Raw genomic sequence first — 25,382 nt, forward strand, 5'->3', positions numbered from 1 at the left:
TAAAACATGCTCTTATGCCGAATAAACAGAAAAAAAAAATTACTGAACATGAGGAAACAATGTTTGTCAAGATCAAGAGAAAACAACTTTTATGTGGAGATCACGAGGAAATGAAGTCCTGATCACGAGACAACAACCTTTGTTATGTCCAGATCACAAGAAAATGAAGTCGTGATAACAAGAAAACAACTTTTGCTATGTCGAGATCACAAAAATTTTAAGTTGTGATCACAAAAAAATATATATATATATATATATATATATATATATATATATATATATATATATATATATATATATATATTATAGTGCACACTAATGTATTTTTTTTAACTGTGTTTAACTGGTTTTTTTTTATTGTGTTTAGCAGTTTAACTAAGTAGTTCTCCCATAATAAGGTGCTTTATACATGAGGGGTAATTAGCACCACTATTACCATGTCTGATATATGTTTTGGTTTACCTATCTCACTTGTTTGGTTCTGTGCTTGTGATATCATGGGACCTGGAAAGACTTCAGTGTTATGTGAGTTAGCAAGCATAGTGTGGGTATGGACATAAGCCAGAAAAGTAATGCCAGGGGCAAAGTTGACCATGTAAAATGTTGGCCATAGAAACATAGGTTGAAACACTAAAGGCACAAACAAACAAAGGATCAAACTGTAATAGATTTAATTGATGCAGTAGAGGCTAGTTTGGGGCCACTGCAAGATTCCTTCCAGCTGGCATTAGAAATACTTGAAAGGGCAGATTGTAGATTGTTTCCTCAGGAGGGATGCTAGTGGGGACAAAAGAAAAGAAAATCAGACAAAACAGTACCATAAAACTTTCTAGAGTACATTTTAATTCCCCAGCTGTACCTCATAACACGACATACTGTACATTGTCCCATATCTCTATATGATATGTTCTCTAATAAAAGTTTGGTTTTAAAATGTATATTTGAGCTTGAGAGATTTTATGTGCAGAAAAAAAATCTGGATTTTACCTCCCAACCTCAAAGAGCAATCCTGGGCTGTAATAGCAAGAATATCAATTTCTTGACACAAATAAAGTGTGAGAATAATGTTTGAAAATATTTTTAGCATGTTCAATTTAATTAAATTACAAACCCGATTCCAAAACATTTGGGACACTGTGGAAGTTTTAAATTTCAATATTTTATTCAGAATATCACATCTCAAAAAAGTTGGGACAAGGCCATGTTTACCACTGTGTGGCATCCCCTCTTCTTTTTATAACAGTCTGCAAACGTCTGGGGACTAAGGAGACAAGTTGCTCAAGTTTAGGAATAGGAATGTTGTCCCATTCTTGTCTAATACAGGCTTCTAGTTGCTCAACTGTCTTGGTCTTCTTTGTCGCATCTTCTTCTTTATGATGTGCCAAATGTTTTCTATGGGTGAAAGATCTGGACTGCAGGCTGGCCATTTCAGTACCCTGATCCTTATTCTACGCAGCCATGATGTTGTAATTGATGCAGTATATGGTCTGGCATTGTCATGTTGGAAAATGCAACATCTTCCCTGAAAGAGACGACGTCTGGATGACATCTGATGTCTGGTGAGAGTAGGGAGCAGGTTGAGAAGAGCCTGGAGAGGTGGAGGTATGCACTGGAGTAAGTCAATATAAATGAAAGTCAGTAGGAGTAAGACAGAGTACATGTGTGAATGAAAGGGAGGGCAGTAAAGTGGTGCGGTTGCAGGGAGAAGAGGTGATGAAGGTGGACGAGTTTAAGTACCTGGGGTCAACAGTGCAAAGTAATAGAAAGTGTGTTAGAGAAGTAAAGAAAAGAGGGCAGGCAGGGTGGAGTGGGTGGATAAGAGTGGCAGGAGTAATTTGTGATAGAAGAGTATCTGCAAAAAGTGAAAGGGAAAGTTTATAGGACTGTGGTGAGACCTGCGATGGTGTATGGATTAGAGACAGTTGCATTGACTAAAAGCCAGAAGGCAGAGCTGGAGGTGGCAGAGCTGAAAATGATATTTTTATTGGGAGTGACAAAGATGGACAGGATTAGAAATTAGTTTGTTAGAGGGACAGCGCATGTAGGACGTTTTGGAGACAAGGTGAGAGATGCAAGATTGAGATTGTTTGGATCTGTGCAGAGGAGGGACATGGGGTATATCGGTAGGAGAATGCTGAGGATGGAGCCACCAGTAGGGAGTAAAAGAGGAAGGCCGAAGAAGAGGTTTAGGGATGTGGTGAGGGAAGACATGCAGGTAGTTGGTTTAAAAGAGGCAGATGTAAAGGACAGAGTAGTATGGAGACGAATGATTCGGTGTGGCAACCCCTAATGGGAGCAGCCGAAAGAAGAAGAACAAGAATATGATGTAAGGTCCAGTTATCAGTGTGAGACTAAAACAGGTAATAGTAAAGGTTACTTTTTACTTAAGTACATGTAAGAGCCCAAACTTCTTTACTTTACCTTGAGTGAAAAAGTGTATTCAGTACATCAACCTTTACCAGAGTCTTTTAAAACATGAGTATCTGTACTTCTACTTGAGTTAAGGATTTGTGTACTTTTGCCACCTCTGCCCAACTTGTTAGGAAGTTGGAGTCAGAGCACAGGGTCAGCCATGATACTGTGTCCCTGGAGCACAGATATTTAAGGGCCTTGTTTAATGGCCCAAGAGTGGCAGCTTGGCGATACCAGGGCTTGAATCCCCAACCTTCCAATCAGTAACCCAGCACCTTAATTAATTATTTGTGCTTAATTACACACATGCATTTAAATAAAAATGCCAAAGTAATATTTACAAATATATTTACAAATATTTAAAAGCCAGAAATCACTGAGCATGTGCTCTTCCAACATGAGAATTGTCCTCAAGCCTCCATCCAGCTGTTCAACAGGGAATTTTTTTCATGATCTGAAACTACAGTGTGTTGAAATACTGCCGTTTTAGTTTCATTTGCAGCTCTTCTAAATGTTTAAATGTTTTGGACAACATTCCGTTAACGCAGTTTGAGTTGACATGTTAAACTATTAATATGTTTAGCAGAGTTGAGTTGACATGCTAATGTCAACTCAATTTAACAAAATACAAACAAAATACATGCTAATGTCATCTCAACAAAATACAAATTTATCTCAGAATTCTGAGTTTTCCCCCTTGGAGTTTATGTCTATATTTCAGGCCTGTCTTTTAAATTGAATCAGGTGTTTTTTGTATCATGTGTTTACTATTCATTAAGGAAGAAGTGGCTGCATTATACAAGCATTTTGAAAATTAAAGGCAAACGCAAATGTTTTTTTTTTTTTTTTTTTTATCAGGGAGGTGAAAGCTCAGTGGTTAAGGCTCAGGAGGTGACAAGTTTAAAGTCCAGCACCACCAAAGCTGCCAATGCTGGGCCCTTGAGCAAGGTCCTTAACCTCAACTGCTCAGTTGTAAGTCACTCTGGAAAAGAGTGTCAAATAAAAAAAAAAGTTTACATGTAAAAATTGGCTATCTCAGGAACTGTGATTTGCACCCACATGTTGTTTTCAGTCATGGAAATTAGTCTTTGTTTAGGTATAAAATCTAATGAACAAGTCCCTTCTGCTCATTTACTCCCTGAGCTTGAGTTATCATTTGAAATCTTTCAGATCTTTTTTGAGCAAGATGCTTTACAGTTTGTTGTAACTTGTTTTATTATTTGTTTTATTTGTGACTTATTTCATGAATTTTTAACTAATTCAATATGTTGTCTTTCAATAGTTCCCAGAAGAATTCTTGTTATTAAAAAAAATACTTTAAAAAAGCACTAATAATGATAGTTAAATTAATAAGCATTACTTAAGTTAAAGCTACAAAGTATATGATTAACATATACTTGAATAAAACTGAAGTAAACTTTACTTGAAATTTTTTAATTGAAGCCACCAAGCATTGTGTTTAGCTTTTACCTGAAAACAAGATCTGTCAAAACGGTTTCCTATTTTTTTTTTCCAGGTTAATCCTTTTGCAACTTACTGGAATGCTTTCTTCACTGTAATTGAATTTAATAAGTCAGTGCGACTTTTATTCTTACTCTACCTTATTACACCAAAGCAAGACTAACCTGGTATTTTTTTAATGGAATTTTATCTGGTCTTCTTCTGTGTTGTTAAACGGTGGGATTTTGACATGGGCCTGGTAAATTCTGGTTTGCTGCTGCTGCTGAAATGAAAAAGAAAGTGTTTTTTGACTACTTTGAAAAATTTGTCCAGAATGCTATAATTACTGTAAATAATTTAATTGTATTATTATTGTTATTATTATTTTAAAAAATGACTGTAAAGTGTTGTGCATGACACATAAAATTAAGTGAAAATGAATGATGTCCTTTATACATAATTTTAATGGGATCTTATAAAAGATTCCAAAATACTCTTAGGTGTATGCATGCTATCTATCTTACATTTTAAATATATCTACAAGATGAATAGCCAAATGCATTTCCCCAAAGCGTCTTTCTACGATGATAAACAAAGTGTATAATAAAAGATATTTGTTTATTTTGTTACTTACTTTCGGCTTCTTGGATATCCTTCATTCTGATGCTCGTGATCAGTTCCTGGTTCTTTAGTTCCTGCTCATTAATCTGTGTTATCATGAAGGTACTCTCCTGCACATATGCAAAAACAGGTCAAAGCCTACCCATTTCCATATATTTTGACAAATTTTAGGCTTAGTCTTGTTTGATTGGCAGATCAGTTTACTCTTTTTAGCACCTGTGTATTAAAAGAAGCTAAGTAAACATGAAAAAATCAATTCTTAAAATTAGCAACAAAAAAAAAGAAAACGGTTACAAATTGGTTTAATAATCATATGTCATGGTAATCTAATGATAGGAGAAACTAGACAAATGTGACTTTATGTAAAAGATACTTTCACTTGCTTAATTTTGCAACTTGTGTCTTTATATAAAATCTGATCACTTAACTCCAATTTACAAAGGTTTGCTTATGGCATACAATATATAGAGAAGACATAGTAGTAAGCACGCCCCCTTATGAGTATGAGTGAGTTGATAAGAATCCTCCTTACATTTGTGATCCTGGTGTTTGTTGTTTTCTCATTCTGGATCTCCCTAGAGTGTCTTGATTTCTGACACTTTAAGACCTTGCTGAAATGCTCCATATTTCGGACATGTTTTTGCTTCATTTCAGCCTCCAGTCCGATTGCCACCTAATGTAGTCATCACAGTCAGTCAGGTATAAGCATACTAGGCTGTGTATTTTGTGTGCATGTGTATTAATGTACATGTGTATGTGATTTTTGTATGTGTACGTTGTATATATATATATATATATATATATATATATATATATATATATATATATATATATATATATTATTCCTACTTCTTGATGAAAATGGAGTGAGTGGAGTTCGATGACGTTCTCCTTTAGTTTCTTCGGCTCCTGGATGAAGCGTGTACAGTTCTGAATGTCAGCCTTCGTCCTTTGCACTACAGCTTCTAAGCTTTTGACCTGTGAAAACCATGACATACGAAATTTTACAAAACTGTAATGCGTATTATGACATAATAGTCATCATAAACAAAGCAATTTGTTTTTGAACAAACCTTTTGCTTCTCTTCGAGCAATGATGTATTCTTTGATAATAGCTTCTGTTTCAGGTCATCAATAACCCTATTGTACTTCCTATTGACATGTTTCACCTCATCAGCAAACTAAAATAACAACATCCTCTGGTCAACTTATCAGAAATAATAAACATAAATAATAATAATAGTAGCAGTCATTTGCAGTATAAAATCCGACATTATGCCAAAGCATTAAATCCCTCACCCCTTGGTACATCTGATTCCGCTCCAGTATTTCATTCTGAAGGCGTTCAATTTCATTCCTCTCTTCTTTGCTCTTCAGCATACTGCCTTCTTCTAGCAGTTTGCTCTCCATGGTCACACTCAGCAATCTTTCCTCTGTCTGTTCCATGCTCTGCTTATTCTGTTTGATTTTTACGTGCAACTCGTTGATGGAATGTTCCTGCAAGTACAGAAGACTTTTACATGTATTTCAATATATAAAATGCCTTTAAGAATTAACAATCAAATACTGACAGCTGGCTAATTTTGATGCATATATATATATATATATATATATATATATATATATATATATATATATATATATATATATATATATATATATATATAAAAGTACAGACCAAAAGTCACCTTCACCTTGTGTGTCCAAACTTTTGGTCTGTACTGTATATATATTATATATACAGTACAGACCAAAAGTTTATATATATTATATATACAGTACAGACCAAAAGTTTGGACACACCTTCTCATTTAAAGAGTTTTCTTTATTTTCATGACTATGAAAATTGTAGAGTCACACTGAAGGCATCAAAACTATGAATTAACACATGTGGAATTATATACATAACAAAAAAGTGAACTGAAAATATGTCATATTTTAGGTTCTTCAAAGTAGGCATCAAGAGAATGCCAAGAGTGTGCAAGTAATCTAAGCAAAAGGTGGCTACTTTGAAGAACCTACAATATGACATATTTTCAGTTGTTTCAGACTTTTTTGTTTGTATATAATTCCACATGTGTTAATTCATAGTTTTGATGCCTTCAGTGTGACTCTACAATTTTCATAGTCATGAAAATAAAGAAAACTCTTTAAATGAGAAGGTGTGTCCAAACTTTTGGTCTGTACTGTATATAATATAAGTATATACATAATAATTCCCTAAATAGGCTAAGGGACTATTCTTTTCTGATGACAACTATGTGCAAAAGACCATAGTTTACACAATGAAGCACTTGTACTATTAGCATGACCTTTACCTGTTCATCAATAGTAGTGCTTTGCTTCTCCATTTCCTCTGTCAGTTCCTTGATGGTTAGTTTTGCCCTCCTAATTTTGTCCAACACCATCTGCTTTTCTGCCATTGCACTAGCGACCAGTAAGCCCTGCTGTTCTATCACGGCTTTCATTTTTGTGTACTGCAATATCTTTAAAACAAACACATACACATTAATTACACAATATGGGTTTGTTAAATCACACCCTAACTAAAAGAAGTAGTGTTGACAAGGAGTTTTAAAAATCAGCAGTTTACTTCTGTACACAAGTGGTAATGTGAAAATAACAGCACTTTGTGGTTCATTGTTTGCTGTTCCCTACATGCACAAGGATTAAAAATCGACACTAATTACAGCATATCCCAAAACACTTACACTTTGCTTCAGGTGCTCCAGTTCACTACTGGTCTTTAGCCTGGCCTCCCTTTCCAATGTAATATCTTTTTCATAGTCCTGGCCGAGTTGTGTAATTTCAGATTCAGTGTCGTCCTTGATCCTTCTTTCCCTCTCCTCAGAATTTTTCTTCTCTTGATCCAAATTGGCTTGTAGCTGTAAAATGGAGATGGAACAAGAGATACACATTAAAATGTAAACTCTAAATGTACTAATGGCATGGCTGGACTGAAAATGATTCCCAATTACCAGGATAGTGAACATTATAAACTGAGCTGGTCCACGCATGCAACAATTATATCAGTGTCTTGTATGATTTTGTATGTTTAATTTTGTCACTGATTACTAAATTATTAATTGATACTGTTTCAGAGCTTAGTGTAGGCACCCTAGCTAGAGCACAATGTGTCAAATTGTGTGCTACACAGTAAATACCAGAAAAAGGAGTGAGTATACTAGGGAAAGAAAATAACCCTTGGAGGGACAAACAAGGAACGTCTATGCTTAATGGTCTGGCATTCTCACCTCATGAAGCTTGTGTTCCAAGCCCTGTTTTATGTCCTCTATGGCAAGGACTAGGCTGGCCTGCTCCTCCTTGTGTTCCTGCTGTATCTCCTCTGCTTTATGCACAGACCAGCAGTTCACCTCATTTTCCACAGTCATCCTCATGTTGTAGTCCAGTGCTGGGAAAAAGGTAGAGTTAACATTAGATACACTGAGGCAAGTGCATGTTTATATATATACACACACACACACACACAGTATACACACATATATACATGTACATATATATATATATATATATATATATATATATATATATATATATATATATATATATATATATATATATATATGTATATATATATATATATATATATATATATATATATATATATATATATATATATATATATATACATATATATATATATACATATATATATATATATATATATATATATATATATATATATATATATATATATATATATATATATATATATATATATATATATATATATATATATATATATATATATATATATATATATATATATATATATATATATATATATATATATATATATATATATATATATATATATATATATATATATATATATATATATATATATATATATATATATATATACATATATATATATATATATATATATATACACACACACACACACACACACACACACACACACACAGTATACAGACATATATACATGTACATATATACTAAATATATATTGTTTAATAATATATTCTTCTATATCTCTGAATGTAAAGTAAAAACATTAACATTGATTGTATTCACCTAGATCATTCAGCTCTTGGGCATGCTTTTCCTTTAAATCTGTCACCAACTTCTGATGAGAGACCCTCTCATCCTCTATTTCGGTATTCAGCATCTAGGGTTAGGGTATAAATATATAGATGTAGATATATACTGTTTTCACTTAGCTATTCATCCATATAACTATGTTACCTTATGTACATAATGTAGTTACATTATATTAGTGCAACTACATTAATATAATGCATATATTCTTGTTACTCAAGAATAAAATAAAATCAGTGAAGGGTATTTAAGAAATCTTCAAATGAAAATGATATGGCTGTCCAAAATCACTCAATAAGCACAGAATATTCACCTTTACTCTGTTAATAATCTATAATTTATGTAGTGGTGTTCCCATTTATGGACCAAGATCTTGTTGTGGTGAAGGAGCTTGTGTACTTGTGTACTGAATAAATGAACAAGGCAATATGTGTTCTCCAACTTAAAAAAAAATAATGCCCTCTGATAACTGATGCTTTAACAAAGTCCAAAGCTACACACTATTCACACAAACACTGCACAAAGTGCATGGCTTACCTAAATGTCCTCACATTTGTCATAATGCGAAATCTGTGAATTCAGCCTAATAATTGATCATTATCTCCTATTCTAGTCTTCTAACAAGGCCTACTAACAATAATTAAATGATCAGCTTAAGATCTTGTGTCCTGACCTGGATTTTAGCTTTAAGAGACTTTATCTCCTGAAGGTAATTCTGTACAATGTTGCTCATCTTCTTATTGTAGTTCACGTCCATCAAATCCAGTTCGCAATCGTGCTGCATCTTCAGCCACTTGACTTGGGACGTCAGCTCATCTATTGTCTGAAGCTGTATGATAACAGAATGTAACACCGTAAAATGTTACAGGCTAGACATAAATCCAAAGTGATCCTGCATGTGTATCACTATACAATAGGCAAATCTGTTAATGCACTTGTTTTAAGTCATTTTAATATGGTATTGTAACATGTAGAACTCTGCACAGACAGTAACCTGGCCTCAGGGCTGAAGCTGTGTTGGCAATGCACCACACTGCCCAATGCATAATATACTACTGTTAGCAAAACATCATTCCATCACTTTAAATGACTATATAGCTTATACGTACCTTTTCCTCCATATATTCTTTTGTGCAGAGGACCTCCTGAGTATAATCTAATTCCTTCACAATCTCCAGCTTTATTCGGCCCTGATCTATGATGTTCCAGATGAGGAGAGTGCCATCCTTTGAGGCCGTCAACAGAAACTGATCACAAGGTGAGACAGCCAGCTGTGCACAACATTTAACAAATGAATAGAAAAGTTTATTAGAGCAAAAAGAAAAGATAAAATAATCAAAAGGAAGCACCTAGCCAAGTAAACCGTCTCAATGTTTTAGTCACTTCCTTGGTAGTTATTTTCTGCTATGAGGATGCCCTTTGTTGATTAACTCTTATACTGTACACCACTATCTAGTGTGTACAATTATTTCTGCTTTCTTTAGTTTTGCATTTCATTATTCCCATAGAACACACACACATACATACTTTTGTGATGGGAACAGCATGAGCCTGTTGTTCTATCCAGGATTTATCATTTTTAAATGGAAGTTCGATGATTCTGATGGTACCAGCGGCAGTCCCAATAAAGATTGCTCGTTCTGAATGAGTAATAGATATTGCTGTATAGGCCACACCATCTGAAGTTATTTCAAGTAGGATCTAATTATAAACAAAAACACATACAAATCAACCTTAGCATTCTGGTCATACATGTATACAAAGGAACAAAATGTCAAGTCTTCAAAATCGCAGTGTAAAAACCTAAACTAGAGAGCATGGTCTGAGAAAAGCAGCTTTGTAAAAATGTCTACTGTTAACAGCTCCATTTAAAATAAAATGAAATTCATAAATAAATACACAAACACTACATTTGACCTGCTGTGATTCTAACTTTATGAACCTTTCTCAGAGTCAAGACATTAATATAGTTTGTTTTGTCAAGCTTGCCTTTCCATCCTGAATCTCCTGAACACTGGACTGGTTTACAGTAAGGATGTTCCCAGTGTTAGGAAAGAGTGTCAAATCTACATAGATACAGTTAGTCTCTATCTTAGTTTCGTAGTTGCCATTCAGGATGTTCCATATGTATACAGCACCATCCAGTCCACATGACACTAAGTGGCTGTCATCACTGCTCCACTTCACCGACTGCACCTGAAGGGTATCCAAATCATAAATATCAATATATAATTATGAGTGGTCATAATTAAATAAAAAAAATATTTCATTCAGAAAATATATATAGTATTATTATTATTATTATTATTATTATTATTATTATTGGCAAAATAAATACATAGAATGATAAATCTTGCTATGTGAATACAACCTAAAATTCCTGTCAGAAATCCTAAATCAGGTTTCAGACAGTCGGCAACCACAGAATATGATGAAGATTATAAACAAATCTGTCAGGTTAAAAATATTAACCTTGTATAATTTTTTTTTTTTTTGTATAACAGGATTCAATGGCATACCCATATTTCCAAGGGCTCAGCGTCTACACACAGGCCCTGTGGTAGTAAAATGCTGTGAAGCACATTTTGTACTGACCGTCTCACTGTGGCCGGCCAAGTCCAGTTTCTCGTATGTTCTGATATTGTAGACATGTATCATGTTTTTGATGACAGCAGCGAACATGTTGCAGTCATGATTGAGCACACACTGTGTAAAAACACACATGCTTTATTTTACTCACTATTCCTATACACAGTGTCTAGACAAACAGCATACTAATTTTAAATATGAAATACAATGTCACATAGACAATCAATAAAACCAGGAAAATATAAGCAATTCTGAGCACTAACTCTAAATGTATTTTTTCTTATGTATTCTAATCAAAACGTCCAAAAAATAATAATAATAAATGTATTTTATTTAAAAAAATATATATTTTTTATTGATTAATAATGAAAACCAAATTGAAACTTAAAACGATCAATATCTGAGCTTACAGGATGATAACAATCTGAGTTTGATTACGTTTTTTGTAACAAATGCTATTTCTTAGTCACAACATCTCAATAACGCTAAACTGATGTAACTTTATAGTGCAAGAATTGTTCATTGAAAAGGATTTCAGTTTTTAAAGCTGGAATATCAAAACCTCACCAGACAAAATTTGATCAAACAAAATTCATGTAAATGAGGACCCACCTCAGTGCAATTGTTTATATCAAAATTCTTGACAGTGACAATGTTGTTATAGAGCAGGTTCATAAGGCAGATTTTAGTGGAGAACACCACCAGGATGGATAAACCATTTGAGAACATTGACACAGAGAGTGGCTGTTTATCAAACTGTTTAAACTGCTCCAGAGATCTGCAGAGAGAAAAAAGACATTTCTATACATTCAGAAAACTGTCACAGTAAATTAGGACTATGACCTTTTTGGTAGCCATGTTTGATGATGATCATTATGCTAGATGATTGCTTGCAAGCAAATTACAATTTTTAGTATTGATGAGTACCAAAAAAATTTTGTATTGGATTTGACCCAGAGTTAACGTTAAATCTAGTTACCTAGTTAAGTCAAAGCAAGTATGCATTCTTCTAGGACTAACTCATGTCCAGGAAAAGAGATTTTCCAGCCAGATGATGAAAATATTTATTTTCTCTAAAAAATAATACACTTTTTAACTAACTACTTACCTCAATTTATTTTTATATACAGTGTTCGTGATTGTTAAGTGACCTTGAATTTGAGAAAAGCACTATATCTATATCTATCTATATATCAATCTCTCTCTCTCTCTCTCTCTCTCTCTCTCTCTCTCTCTCGGTCTATTAATATATATATATATATATATATATATATATATATATATATATATATATATATATATATATATATATATATATATACACACATACAGCCAAAGTATGAACAGCTCCTACTTGATCTTGTAGTTCCAAATGTGCACGGTGCAGTCTGTTGAGCAGGTGGCAATGAGGGATTTCATCGTGCACATGGACAGTCCAGTGATATTATCAGTGTGATAAGAGTGAGACAGGAATTCAAACTGAGCTTCCTCACTCTAAAAAAGAAGCAGAGGTCAATACATTTACCGTTTTAAACTGCTTTAATTATTAATGTATGCTCAACACAATGCTTGTGATTCTGATACCTCTCCATCCTTGATCGAGGTGAGGTTGACATGGAACATTTGGCCTCGGTCTGTGGTGACGGCCAGAGTCTCCTCTTTTGGAGAAATGCACATTGTGGCAATTGCTTGAAGTGGCAGATCACCAGGAATCTACAGATCAGAGGAAAACAGTAGTTAGTGCTTATACACAGTGATTCTCAACCTCACAACAATTTGTTAAAAAAAATTTATTTATATACAGATGACAATACTTTAGACTAAACCTCACATGGTTTTACTAGCATAACAGATATCCTTATTATGGAATTTCATCCCGATATTCTCCATGCTCTTCTGCTAAAGACTTAAAATATCATTTGATTTTATAGAACATAAATTATGGTTAAAGTTCAGACGAGTTCTGCTAAAAGTTGATTTTACAAATCAAAACATTGCGATCTTGAGCAAAAACTTGCACTCGTAAGTTGCCTTGAATAAAAATTTCTGCCAAATGTTAAATGTGAATTACTCACTTTTATCTCCACAGTCTTTCTGTAGTTCTCTTTATCTTTAGTTTTCTCATAGAGACAAACTAACCCGGGTGCATCTGAACAGGCAAAGCCATTGGAATGCCGGTGGATGGCCGTAACAGGTGCTACCTCAGCTAGAAATAAAGAAGCATGCTCCTTTTTCGTTTGTCTGTCGAAAGAAAGAAGAATGTGGAAAATTGTATTGTACCTTATTGTATACTTTAGGATTACTCACAAGGATAACAAAAATAAAACATATCAGAACAAGTGAATGTTACCTCTCACGTGATTTCCCCAGCACCTGCAGGTGCGTGGACTTTAACATTAGCAGTTTTCCTCCCTCAGTTCCAGCGATGATACAGTCCCCAGACATCCATTTGTGGCACAGGACCTCGTCGTTCTCCATCTGATATGAGTTGGCCAATCTCAGGGAGTCATTCTTCAACTCAAAAAGTTTGAAAACACTTTTTCCGGTCACACAGATCTGGTTGTCGTCCTCTGGATTAAAGCTGACCTAAGATTGAGAAATAATTACAGTCAGTATACACTTTTTAAACATAAAATTTGCCTCATACAGGTTTTGTGTATAAGGCTACACAACTTTTTATTGTTTGGGTAGTGTGAATGTTTTGAACCGAGAAACATCTTTAGAGTTATAAAATCCACAAGACATGTGCAATTTCTACCTGGCTGATAAGACCATTCACAGTGGTCTTCACATTACAGATGAGCTCCATTGTCTCCCACCTCAAGTAATAAATGTTCCATTTGGGTCCTCCAGCTTGAGCCAGGAGATATTTTGAGTTGGCAGAAAATGACAGGCAGACAAACTCCTGTGCACCAATGCTACAGCCATCAAAAACCTGTGTCTTGCAGCACTTCTTGTTCTGTAAGTCAAGAATGGTGATGTAGCCCGATTTATCACATTCTGATACAGCCAGGTAGCGCCGGTCAGGGCTTAAAGCCAGGGCTTGAATGACTTTCCTTCCCTTTGAACCTGTGGGATGACATTTGAGTGGCATAACATTTTAATTATGGTGACTGAATGTTTCTAATGAAAAGATCCAATAGCTGTCCAAACAAAAAATGACACGATATGTAGTTATAATTTGAACATATCAATGATCTTCATGTTATAATCATTGGGGTCTTGGTATGTTTACAATACATTCCATTTTTTGTTTGTTTGTTTTTATTTAATTACTAAAGGAAGTAAAGCTCTAAGCAGGCTTACCATAGATGAACTCGGCCCCTCGCTTATCAATGTGATATCGAATACAGTGTTTTCCACTTGAGAAAATCAATGTTTCCTCATCCAGAAAGAGTAAGTTGTTGTTTACTGTTTTGCACACACCAAAAATGTGGCAGGGCTGGATCTGTACTAAATTTTCATTACAATCCTTTTCAGCAGAATCGATCTAGATTGAGTAAAACAAAAAAAAAAAGAAGAAGAAAATATGATTTACTTGAACATTGGTATGCAAAAGTTCCTGCAAAAGTGTATTCCTTAAGCATTCAGACACACATCTTTCTAGTGAAAGGTGTACATTATGGTTCATATGGAGGAGTCAGCAGTGATAAAAGCGAGAGAAAACAGCCCAGTGCTTCCAACCTTTTTTGGTATCACGGGCTACTTTCACAGGAAACAATTTTTCCATGAGAGGGAATGAACTATATTACTAGTATACATTTTATATGATTAAATTATTAATTTAATAATTACATATATTTAACGGTGGACAGTCAATTATTACATTTACTCAAGTAACTGTAATTGAGTAGTTTTTCCGGTATGTCTATTTTTAAAGTATTTTTTTATCTGTAATTTTACTTGTACTTAAGTATGTTTTGTTTGAAGTGTTGTACTTAACTATATTATAAATCATAGCCTAAATAAAAAAATTACTAAATTTAAAATAATGCAGGGGGGAAAAACACGCCAAGGACACTACTGTACTAATTGATCGATAGGCGGAAAACAAACTGAAAGCAAAATGCCGCTAAATCAAAAATTGTAAAATGCGTGCGCTCGCTGTCTGAATTCTGTATCTTCTTCTGCCATTTCTCTCATTATCATAAATGCATTATGCGTTATAACAAGTTTTTTTTTTGCTGCGAAAATGCTTACATTAGACCCGTCACATCACTCAAATCAAAGGACCATCAAGCTACGACTTGACGCATCATACGAAAAAAACGATCACTGGAGAAGGACTTCATGGTTGGAAGACCAGCCAACTCGATGGCTTGACACAATTACAATAACGGTGGAGAAAACCCTGGCATTACACTTGCACATGATGGCTCGAGATCGAAATATTAATGTTAATAGTGTTAATAACGAACTCTGAGACTTTATTGAAAGATCTTAGCAGGCATACACGAGTACACTAAAGTCACTATTTTACATAATAGGATTACTTATTAATATATTACTTAATAGGATAAGTAGGGAGCCCTGTAGTAGGGGTTGTGTAGAAAGATCGGCAAAACCCCGACTTGTTTGGGGGGGGGCAGGAACATATACAATACTGTCAATCATCATGAGCATCGATGAGAAAACGCGAGAAATGTGTATGAATCTGAAGAAATCTTACCTCCTGAATACAATCAATCATTTCTGAACTCTGAACCGCGAAACGTTTCTCGAGGTCAGAAACGTTAATGTGAAATTTGTCGCAAAACAGGTGAATACATAGGACTTGAGTGAGCCGCCGTGTTCTCACCGCGCGCTCTTTGTGAGGTGTTGCGGACTGTGACGTAATCAGCTGCGTACGAGGTGCGCGTTTTCACTGGTGTGATATTAATGAGTGGACTTATTGTCAAACCTGTAGTTTTCGATGTCTTCTTCTTCTTCTTCTTCTTCTTCTTCTTCTTCTTCTTTCGGCTGCTCCTATTAGGGGTCGCCACACCGCACCATCCGTCTCCATATTCCCCCTGTCCTCTACATCTGCCTCTGTCACACCAACTACCTGCGTGTCTTCCTTCACCACATCCATAAACCTCCTCTTTGGTCTTCCTTATTTCCTTCTTCCTGGTGGCTCCATCCTCAGCATTCTTCTACCAATAAACCCCATGTCCTCCTCTGCACATGTCCAAACCATCTCAATCTCGTCCCTCTAATAAACTCATTTCTAATCCTGTGCATCCTCGTCACTCCCAATGAAAACCTTAACATCTTCAGCTCTACTACCTCCAGCTCCACCTCCTGTCTTTTACTCAATGCCACTGTCTCTAATCCATTCATCACAGGTTTCACCACAGTCCTATAAACTTTCCCTTTTACTCTTGCAGATACCCTTCTATAACAAATCACTCCTGTCACTCTTCTTCACCCACTCCACCCTGCCTGCACTCTTTTCTTCACTTCTCTAACACACTCTCCATTACTTTGCACTGTTGACCCCAGGTACCTGAACTCCTCCACCTTCACCACCTCTTCTCCCCGCAACTGCACCACTCCACTGCCCTCCCTCTCATGTACTCTGTCTTACTTCTAGTTTTCGATGTCTGTTCTAGTAAAAAGGAACCACACCGAGTGTCTATTCATTATTTGCTTATTATAAAAGCTTATCTTTCCAGCAAAACAAAATGATATGATGTACTTTTAATGCAATAAGTTTGAGAGAAATACATCAGAAAGAATACTGGAGTTAAGTGTATATGTCAGTACAGATAGGAGGTGGGTTTGTAGAAAATAATCTTTTTTTGTATTATTCTTGTGTGCGTGCGTGCGTGCGTGCGTGTGTGTGTGTGTGTGAGATTGTGTGTTAAACAAAAAGACCACCGGGGGGCGCTAATTTCCATAAAATGTGGCATAAATTGAAAACTAAAAAATGTAGATTAGATCATTTTCATTATTGTCCTACAGATTCATATTCTGATTTCATATGTTAATATCATGATCTGCACACTTAAGGAACTATATTATACAATGTGTAATTCTAATCTAAATAATTAATAAGGTCTAATCCTTACTTTTATTTTACTTTTAAGAAATTGTCATTTCTTGAGTTTACAGTTATTGCTCATTTTAATTTGGCAATATATTAAACCTTGACATAGCAAACATGGCAAAAATCAAACAAACTAAAAACTCATAATTGGGTTAGTGTAAGAAAATATTTTAAAAATATATACTATTTTAATGTAATTTGTAATGAGTATGGTCTAAATAAAAATCATATGAAATGTATTGAATTTCAATAACAAGGCAAAAATACTGCAAAATTGTGCTTTACTGTAGTCTTTATTGGCTAAAAAGTGGATTGCTCTAACAATATCAATTAGATATCAGAATGAGAAATATGCTAATCTAGCAGCTCTATGAGGATTACTGTAGCATTTTGCCCTCATTTTCTGCACTATATAATGCTAAAAATTTAGTGTGAGGCCATCTACTATAACGTTAAAATTACAAGTGTGATTATACGTTATTCATGTGATATTTTTTCTCTCTTTAATAATCTTTAGTGGTTTGTTGACTAAAGTATTCAGTCTCATAATCGGGTTCTGCATGCACAAAGAATTAACCAATGCAACCAAAAGCATGGTGAAGTGCATATATTGATTAAGATGGATTTTAAAACAATGTTGTGAGCTGAGTTTCAGATGGACTGTGACTGTGTTTTATATGTTTCATTCAAATTTCAGTATTAAATCTATTTACTACCAGTCATAATGAGTGTTTCATTGTGTTCTGAGTAACCGATACTGATTTCAGAACAGAACCATATTTTGGGTCTTAGAGGGTCTTGTAGGTCATCCATTCTCAGCAGTGTAAAAATGTGCGGGAGGTGTGAGCAAAAACACAAAGAATATTTAAACATATGACAAGTTATATTAGTGCAAGTTTTGTGTATAAGGCACAATATGTGTAGAGATTGGTAAATATAAAGATTAACAATATGGGATATGTACATTGTATGCACAAGTGTCGTTCTACACAGCGCATATACATATGATATATAGATATGAGGATAGTCTAGGATATACAATGAAATATATCCAGGATAATTAAATAGAATGATTGAATAGAATAAGACTAATATTATACAGAATAATTGTCCAGAATAATATAGAATGCAGAGTGGAGCAGACTGCATGATGATTACTGCAGTAGAAACAGTGCAGGGAGGTTGATGGGAAAAAGTTGGCCCTAAACCAGCTGTTTCTGGTGCATTTGTTTCTGTATCTTCTTCTGTAGCACGATAAATAATTTCTGACTGGCAGGAGTCTTTGATGATGTAATGAGCTCTGTGCAGACATCTGCTGTGGTGAAAGTGCTGAGTCGCATGTAGTTGAGAGCCAGTGAAGCATTGGGAGGTTTATTACTGTTGATCATGTGCATAAATTTACCTTCTAATATATCTTCTAATGGCTACTTCTAGGATGCAGTTGCACCTGAAAAACCTGCAGGATGTGATCATCTCAACACAGATAAAAATCTCAAAGGGTTATTTTCAACATAATTCTATTTTAGTATTTGAGGTTATTTTCAACATCTTGTTGAGTCTATGCCATTAAGAATTTTGAGACCTACCCAACCCAGTATTATAACAGTCTTCCTGGTAAAGTGCACGGTGAGTGTAAAATGTCCCTAAAGACTTGTGGTTATGATTATAATTTTTGACACCAGTGGCTTTCCATAATGCTAATACTAGCGTTGCAGCGTCAGCGGCCACCACTGGGCAGTGAAAAGCACACTATTTATATTTGATATATTATTCAGGATGCAATGCTATGTTTCAGACTTTCTAGCTTTGCCTCTTTTAAATGTACAAAATATAGTTTTTCATGCGCTTGTGTCATGCAGTGATGTTTATTAATCACTGATCATGTCTTAGATAACTCTCTAGATTGCATACAATTCTACTAGTTCATATCGATTTTTATTAATAGTCATTTTTAAAATGGTGTCCAACTTTAAACTAGTAATTAGATTTGTTAAACTAGTTTGGGCTAAACATCTTTATACAAGAGTGATTAGCTCTACATTGGAAAATAAATAAATAATATTTATCAGTGAAACATTTCTTCCTGATGGCACACCTGTATGACGTAAACGAACTTCCGGGTATTGCGACACTCCCGTGCGCTGTGCTGTGGTATTGAATGGGGTGGGGGGTGAGGTATGGGGTAGAGAGGGATGGTGGTAAATCCTTCATATGCCTAATTTTGTACGCGTTTCTCTTTCTTCCATTTCCTTTTCCAAGATTGCAACAAAAGCCACGGAAGAATTTCAAAACATCTGATTAAAAAGAAGAATTCAACGTTACTACTTTCACAAAGAGTCAGACAGAGAAAGTCCCAGAGACACCAGCATTCCTCACAGAGACGCTCCTATACACGCCACTTGACCTGAGAACTGAGACAACACTATGGGGATCTTATATTCAGAGGTGTGTCAATATTCTCATAATCGCAACTGTATTAATATTATACTTCTAATTAGGATGCTACAGGTTACATAGATGCCCAGCCGATACTTTTTTTTTATAATCCTCTGTCCTTTTAATGACCTTTTGTACAGAGTATGTCTGAAGTCACTTCTCCAGCTTCAGTCCAGGTTGAAATGCTCATTTGTTTTTTTCTTTTCTTTTTTTCTTTTTGTTTTTTTGCATTGAATGTTTTTTGCTATGAATGTACAGATAATGCCTTTAACTAAGAAAAAACAGTCAAATGATGCAGTCTATAGAGACATTACTATTCAAATATCAGGCTTATTATCTGTGTGCACAGTCACACACCGTGGAGTCACAGTTAGATTATTTTTATTGCTAAATGTAATCCTGACATTTGATTTAAGATTGTTTTGTATTGTAATAGGTGTGAATTTCACCATTATGATAAAATGTAAAGAGATATATCTCTTTTCCCAGGGGGGTCTTCATATGCCAGTTTGAAAACCAAGGTTTTATGCCAGTGTATAATAGAGAAGACACTAGACTGTACAAGAATATATTTCCTGTCCAAGGAAAAAAGTATATATATATGTGTGTGTGTGTATATATATATATATATATATATATATATATATATATATATATATATATATATATATATATATATATATATAGGAGGTTTGGACATGTGCAGAGGAGGGACATGGGGTATATCGAGATGATAAGACAGATGATCAGCTATGGCGACCCCTAATGGAAGCAGCTGAAAGATGATGGTGATTTTATATATATATATATATATATATATATATATATATATATATATATATATATATATATATATATACAGTGGAACCTCGGTTACGAATTTAATTGGTTCCGGTACTTTATTCGTAACCTGAAAAGTTCGTATCCGGATACGCGTGGGAGAGTGTGGGTGGCGATAAGAAAAGAAACAACTTGCCTGCGTTTTTTTTGGTGCACAACGTTCGTATCCCGAAATTTTGTTTGTAACCAAGGGCAAAAATTTTGAAGAAACTGCGATTCGTAACCTGAATTATACGTATGCCAGGGCGTTCGTAACCCGAGGTTCCACTGTATATATATACATATATAATACACAAATACATTATGCCTATGAATGCTTGATTTTAATCAGTTAAGACCACAAATCAGTGGTCTTGGCCCTGTCACACTTGACATAACACATGAGAAGGTCATTTTTGTATTATATATTTGGTTTTATAATAAAGATTTTCATGAGACATTTACTGAACATTTTTGGAGGATACCTTCAGTATCAAAGCTTTGTAACAGAAATAAAGCTGTAACTAAATGTTTTAATACTTCTCAATAACTGTGTCAGCTAACATCTGTGACTTATTAACATCAGCTGACAAGGAAAAAAAACTTCTGGTTTATAGACAAAGAAAAGTAGACACCTGATAATCACACTCATATTTATCTTCCCCAATATGTTTCCACAATGTTGAACGTACACAATGGTCTTTGTATGCTAAAGCATTACAATTTCCCTTCCCTGGAGTTAAGCAGCCCAATCCTGTTCGAGTAGGATTATGCCTCTATACACAAAGCGAGCTCCAGACAATTTTTTGGATGAACTCAAGTTGCCTTAGTCCTGACCTCAAACCCATTGAACACTGTTGGACTGAATGAAATCGCTGGCTACACACCAGGCCTTCTTACTTGACACAAGTGTATGAAACACAAACCCCCCACAGCTATGCTCCAAAATTTTGTGGAAGGACTTCCCAAAAGAGTGGAGGCTCTGATAACTGCTAAAGTGGACCAACTCATGCATTTGGAATTGGCACATGATTTTGGAGACAGTGTAACAGTTGCAAAGTAAAATATATGTGTGAGGTATTGTAAAGTGATAACAGGAACAAACTTTTAAAACATACATGTTGTTAAGTAATAAATCAAAGATAAATATTGATTTTGTTGTGTCTAACATAGTGCACATTTATATAGGTTTGTCCTTTTTTTTTTTTTTTTTTTCTCTATAGCCCATTTGCCAAGCAGCTTACATGGATGAAATCCAACAGGTTTACCAACTGCTCAAGGCTGATCCAAAGAAGTTAAATGTTCAAGATGAATTATTTGGAGACTCCCCACTCATAGCTGCCTGTCGGAGTGGGAACGTCAGCATTGTCAAATACCTTTTAGATCTAAACGCTGATGTATCCATTAAAAACAAGGTATCCTATGCGGCTTGCATCTGATGGTAAAAGCATTTGTGAATGCATGCATGGAATAATAGTACACTTTTCTGTCTTTAGAAACAAAGGACTTGCCTGCACTATGCTGCAAAAAGAACATTTTCCTTCTTGGATTATCTCATGATTGTTATTCTCATGCCTATCCTATTGATTGGATATCTTATAATGGTACAGTATACGTCTTTTCTCTGGAGAATGAATCTGCTCGTGAATGCGGAAAATGTATTTGTCGTTTAAAGCAAGTGCATGCCTAATCTTTCAATTCTACATCAGATATGATCGCACACTTTTTTTTGTTTCCATCAAGATACACCAAATAACTGGTTTATCCACTTTGACAGATCATGAAACAGAAACAGCATGTAAACCTGCTGGAGATGGTTATAAACAGTAAAGCAGACGTTAACGCTGTAGATTATGTAAGTAATGCTAAACATTCAGTTTGGGAGATTTTCATAGACACGTTTCGCTGTTAATGAATCATGTGCGTTTCATTAACAGAAAGGCAACACTGCACTTCACTACGCTTGCCAGTGTAAAAGTCACAAAATCGTTCCACTGTTACTGATGGCAAATGCTGATATTTCAATCCAAAACAAAGTAAGTTGATTTAGGGTTTTTTTTGCATGCACAACTGAATATGGCAGGTACAACCTATAGGTCACACATTTACATTTTATTTAGTAGTTAGTTTTCCATACAACGTTTTTAGAATGTCTGTGAATGGTACTATGCACTAGGCCTATGCACTTGCACTATAACAGCTATAAATAATCAAGAATCCACACTGAACTTTCCTGTGTCTGGAAATCTTTTAGAGACTCACTCCAAAAAAAAATGTGAACATTTTCTTACAAAGTTTCCACTCTACTTTTATGTTTATGCAGCATCTGTAATGTAAATCCCAGTGTGGATTAGAGCAAGCACATTAATCTAAACCTTGGATCTAGGACTAATGTCTTTTAGTATCCATACATTCTTATCAAGGATGAAGCATTCAACAAGGCTGTGGTATATATAATAGAATAAAATGCACATAAAGCATAACTCAGTAAATAGGATGTCTGGAGTGCACATTTGGAGTGGACATAATCAGATATATATAGATTTTTTAGGAGTTTAAATGGATAGTGATGGCAACACATTTATTATAGTCATACATTTTTAAAAGTCTTTGATTTAATATTTTTATACAAGTGATCTTTGTAAAACTTTTAATCCCTTTTAAAACAAAAATTCATCGTGTTGTTCACTCGATGATGAATAGGATAAATTTATGCACACATTTCTCCCTATTTATGTTCTTTAAAACCCTCTTTCTGTTAAACCAATTTTATTGTATTATCCTGCTTTTATTGCAAATAGACAACACTTTTATATAAGCAAGTTCACTTAAGGAAATTTGTTGGTAAGATACCACTACCAAATGTCTTAAGATTTTAATCTCATGTAAATTTAAAATATTTTAAGTAATCTGAACTCCTCTATTTCTTCATTCTGTTTACTTCAATTTTTAAATTTTTTATGAAGTTGCTGACATGGCAATAAAATCTTTGATTCTGCTTTATACAGGTGCTACATGTGTATATACTACGTTTTAAAAGTGAACACTATGTTTCTTCTTGCAGGAGGGTGAAACGCCACTGGATATTGCAATCAGACTCAAATTCAACAAAATTGTAGTGATGCTGGAAAAATCTAAATGACAATGTTACCTATTTGAGTACAAAAGGATCATTTGAAATAATAGCCTGTATTTTAAAGTCTACAATGAAAAGATGCGAACTCTGAAATGTGAACTTTACAACATGAGTGCAAATGCCTTTTCAAAATGTTTATACACAAATAATTTAAATACACAAAGGACACAGGCTTACAATTGTACAGCTTTTGAAATAAGTTACAGTATTAGGTATTGGAAGTTACACAGCATCATTATGAAAAGGCTTAAAAGGAGTAGTGTTAATTGTGTTTTGTGTTTAATGTGTCCAGACTGACAATACTGTACTGTTTCCACTATAATAGTGATTCATGTGAAATGTTTTATATATGGTAAAACCACTTTTTTTTGCACAGTTGTCATGTATTTCAAATTTAAATCTATGTTTAAAACATTAAAAATCTACATCATACATCTATTATGTAGGGGTTCTTTTTTAAGTATTGTTAGTTGTTGCATGTCTACTCACATTACCAGTAATTCTATAAGACATGAGGGTATTTATTTTGTACAATTAATATCCTCCCTTTTAGTTCCCTGTTGAGGTTTAAAATGAATGTGATGGGTTTTTTTTTTAATTACAAATGTTTATTGGTTTTGAGGCCACTGATTATAAAATAAGTAAAATAATCCTTCATTAAAAAACATGCTTTGGTCAGTGCATTTGGAAAATGTAAATCATGATTTTCAAATTGGGGAAGAAAAAAAAAACAGATTACAAAAATTCACAACATTTTCTGTGAAACATTGTTAAAAGTAGTTTCTTATCATTAAACACTCATTTACATTCAATTGAGAAAGCAGCTCCTGAGTTAAAAGCATACATTGTGTTCCAAATTATTATGTAAGTAACATTTCAGTGGGATTTCAGAAAAATATGTTTAAGGTTACAGTTTTTTAAAGAAAGCATTTGTTTGTTTTTCTCATATATTTTGGAGTAACGGGTATCAAGCACAGACAGGTTTGTTTGTTAGCTTTCCAGGTGATCTTAGTAAAAGAACGTACCCTTCTTAAAGAGGTTGTTTCACATTATTAAGCAAGTCACAGTTCTGATGCAATATGGATGGAAAGAAAGATCTTTCTGAAGATAAAAAATGTGAAAAACTGCAATGTCTAGCCAAAGGCATGCAAACAATTGATGTATATCAGAAACTGAACAAAGATCATCAAACTATCAAAAGATATGTGAGTGATTCACAACACAAGAATGCAATCAGATAAAGGCTTACTAAGAAAGATTTCTGTCAGACAAATAAATAGTAATAAAAGGGCAGCTATAAAAATAAATAAAACAATATTGAGCAGCAGATATTTGAAGCTGCTGCTGTTTCTGAAGTACCAAAAACCTATCGATGCAGGATCGTTTATAGGCTGGTAGTTGTGCTTAAAGCTGTATTTCAGCCACCCCTAACCAAATCTCTCAAAGAGAAACGTTAGCAGTTTGCAAAGAGATATATGAAGACTCGTTTTCTTGTTTTACTGTCTTGTTTACTGACGAATGGCGTGCTACACTGGATGGAGTTGATGGCTAAATGGCCACTCTGTTCCAACAAGACTGTGACTGCAGCAAGGAGGTGGTGAAGTGATGCTTTGGGCTGGAATATTGGGAAGTGAAATGGTAGGTCCCTTTAGGAACTCCTTATGGTGTCAAAATGATCTCTGTGAGATATGTGAAGTTCCTAACAGATCATTTTCTGCCATGGTATAAACTGATTTTTATGCAGGACAACCCACCATCACATGCTGCAAAACGCACTTTAAAAGTGCTATGAAGGTGGGTGTCGGAATAGCTCCAAAC

The 25,382-nt window shown here is 34.5% G+C and overlaps 2 protein-coding genes across 5 annotated transcripts; one reads left to right on the forward strand and one right to left on the reverse strand.

The window, feature by feature from the left end:
* Positions 1-344: 344 nt before the first annotated feature.
* Positions 345-16,094, reverse strand: LOC124388545 (cilia- and flagella-associated protein 57-like). 3 transcript variants are annotated; one of them, XM_046853294.1, is made up of 24 exons: positions 15,815-16,094; positions 14,452-14,635; positions 13,904-14,214; positions 13,496-13,731; positions 13,221-13,386; positions 12,730-12,858; positions 12,500-12,639; positions 11,758-11,923; positions 11,152-11,262; positions 10,546-10,752; positions 10,084-10,257; positions 9,666-9,827; positions 9,230-9,385; positions 8,533-8,626; positions 7,728-7,885; positions 7,185-7,358; positions 6,792-6,959; positions 5,773-5,970; positions 5,547-5,654; positions 5,323-5,451; positions 5,006-5,146; positions 4,487-4,583; positions 4,038-4,135; positions 345-777 (listed from the first exon to the last, which is right to left on the reverse strand). In XM_046853294.1, exons 1-23 carry the CDS (start codon positions 15,833-15,835, stop codon positions 4,083-4,085), a joined length of 3,483 nt encoding a protein of 1,160 aa, XP_046709250.1. In that variant the 5' UTR covers positions 15,836-16,094; the 3' UTR covers positions 345-777; positions 4,038-4,082. The 3 variants fall into 3 exon arrangements, with proteins under 3 accessions (XP_046709250.1, XP_046709252.1, XP_046709251.1); XM_046853295.1 differs by lacking the exon at positions 345-777 and adding an exon at positions 1,557-1,588; XM_046853296.1 differs by lacking the exons at positions 14,452-14,635; positions 15,815-16,094 and having other exon boundaries at positions 13,965-14,118.
* Positions 16,095-19,250: 3,156 nt separating this feature from the next.
* ankrd22 (ankyrin repeat domain 22) lies at positions 19,251-24,309 on the forward strand. 2 transcript variants are annotated; one of them, XM_046853303.1, is made up of 7 exons: positions 19,251-19,324; positions 19,433-19,618; positions 21,652-21,843; positions 21,925-22,032; positions 22,206-22,283; positions 22,366-22,464; positions 23,493-24,309. In XM_046853303.1, exons 2-7 carry the CDS (start codon positions 19,598-19,600, stop codon positions 23,568-23,570), a joined length of 576 nt encoding a protein of 191 aa, XP_046709259.1. In that variant the 5' UTR covers positions 19,251-19,324; positions 19,433-19,597; the 3' UTR covers positions 23,571-24,309. The 2 variants fall into 2 exon arrangements, with proteins under 2 accessions (XP_046709259.1, XP_046709257.1); XM_046853301.1 differs by lacking the exon at positions 19,251-19,324 and having other exon boundaries at positions 19,331-19,618.
* Positions 24,310-25,382: the final 1,073 nt, after the last annotated feature.

The sequence above is a fragment of the Silurus meridionalis genome, chromosome 7, assembly GCF_014805685.1.
Source record: "Silurus meridionalis isolate SWU-2019-XX chromosome 7, ASM1480568v1, whole genome shotgun sequence".
Classification (NCBI taxonomy): Eukaryota; Metazoa; Chordata; class Actinopteri; order Siluriformes; family Siluridae; genus Silurus; species Silurus meridionalis.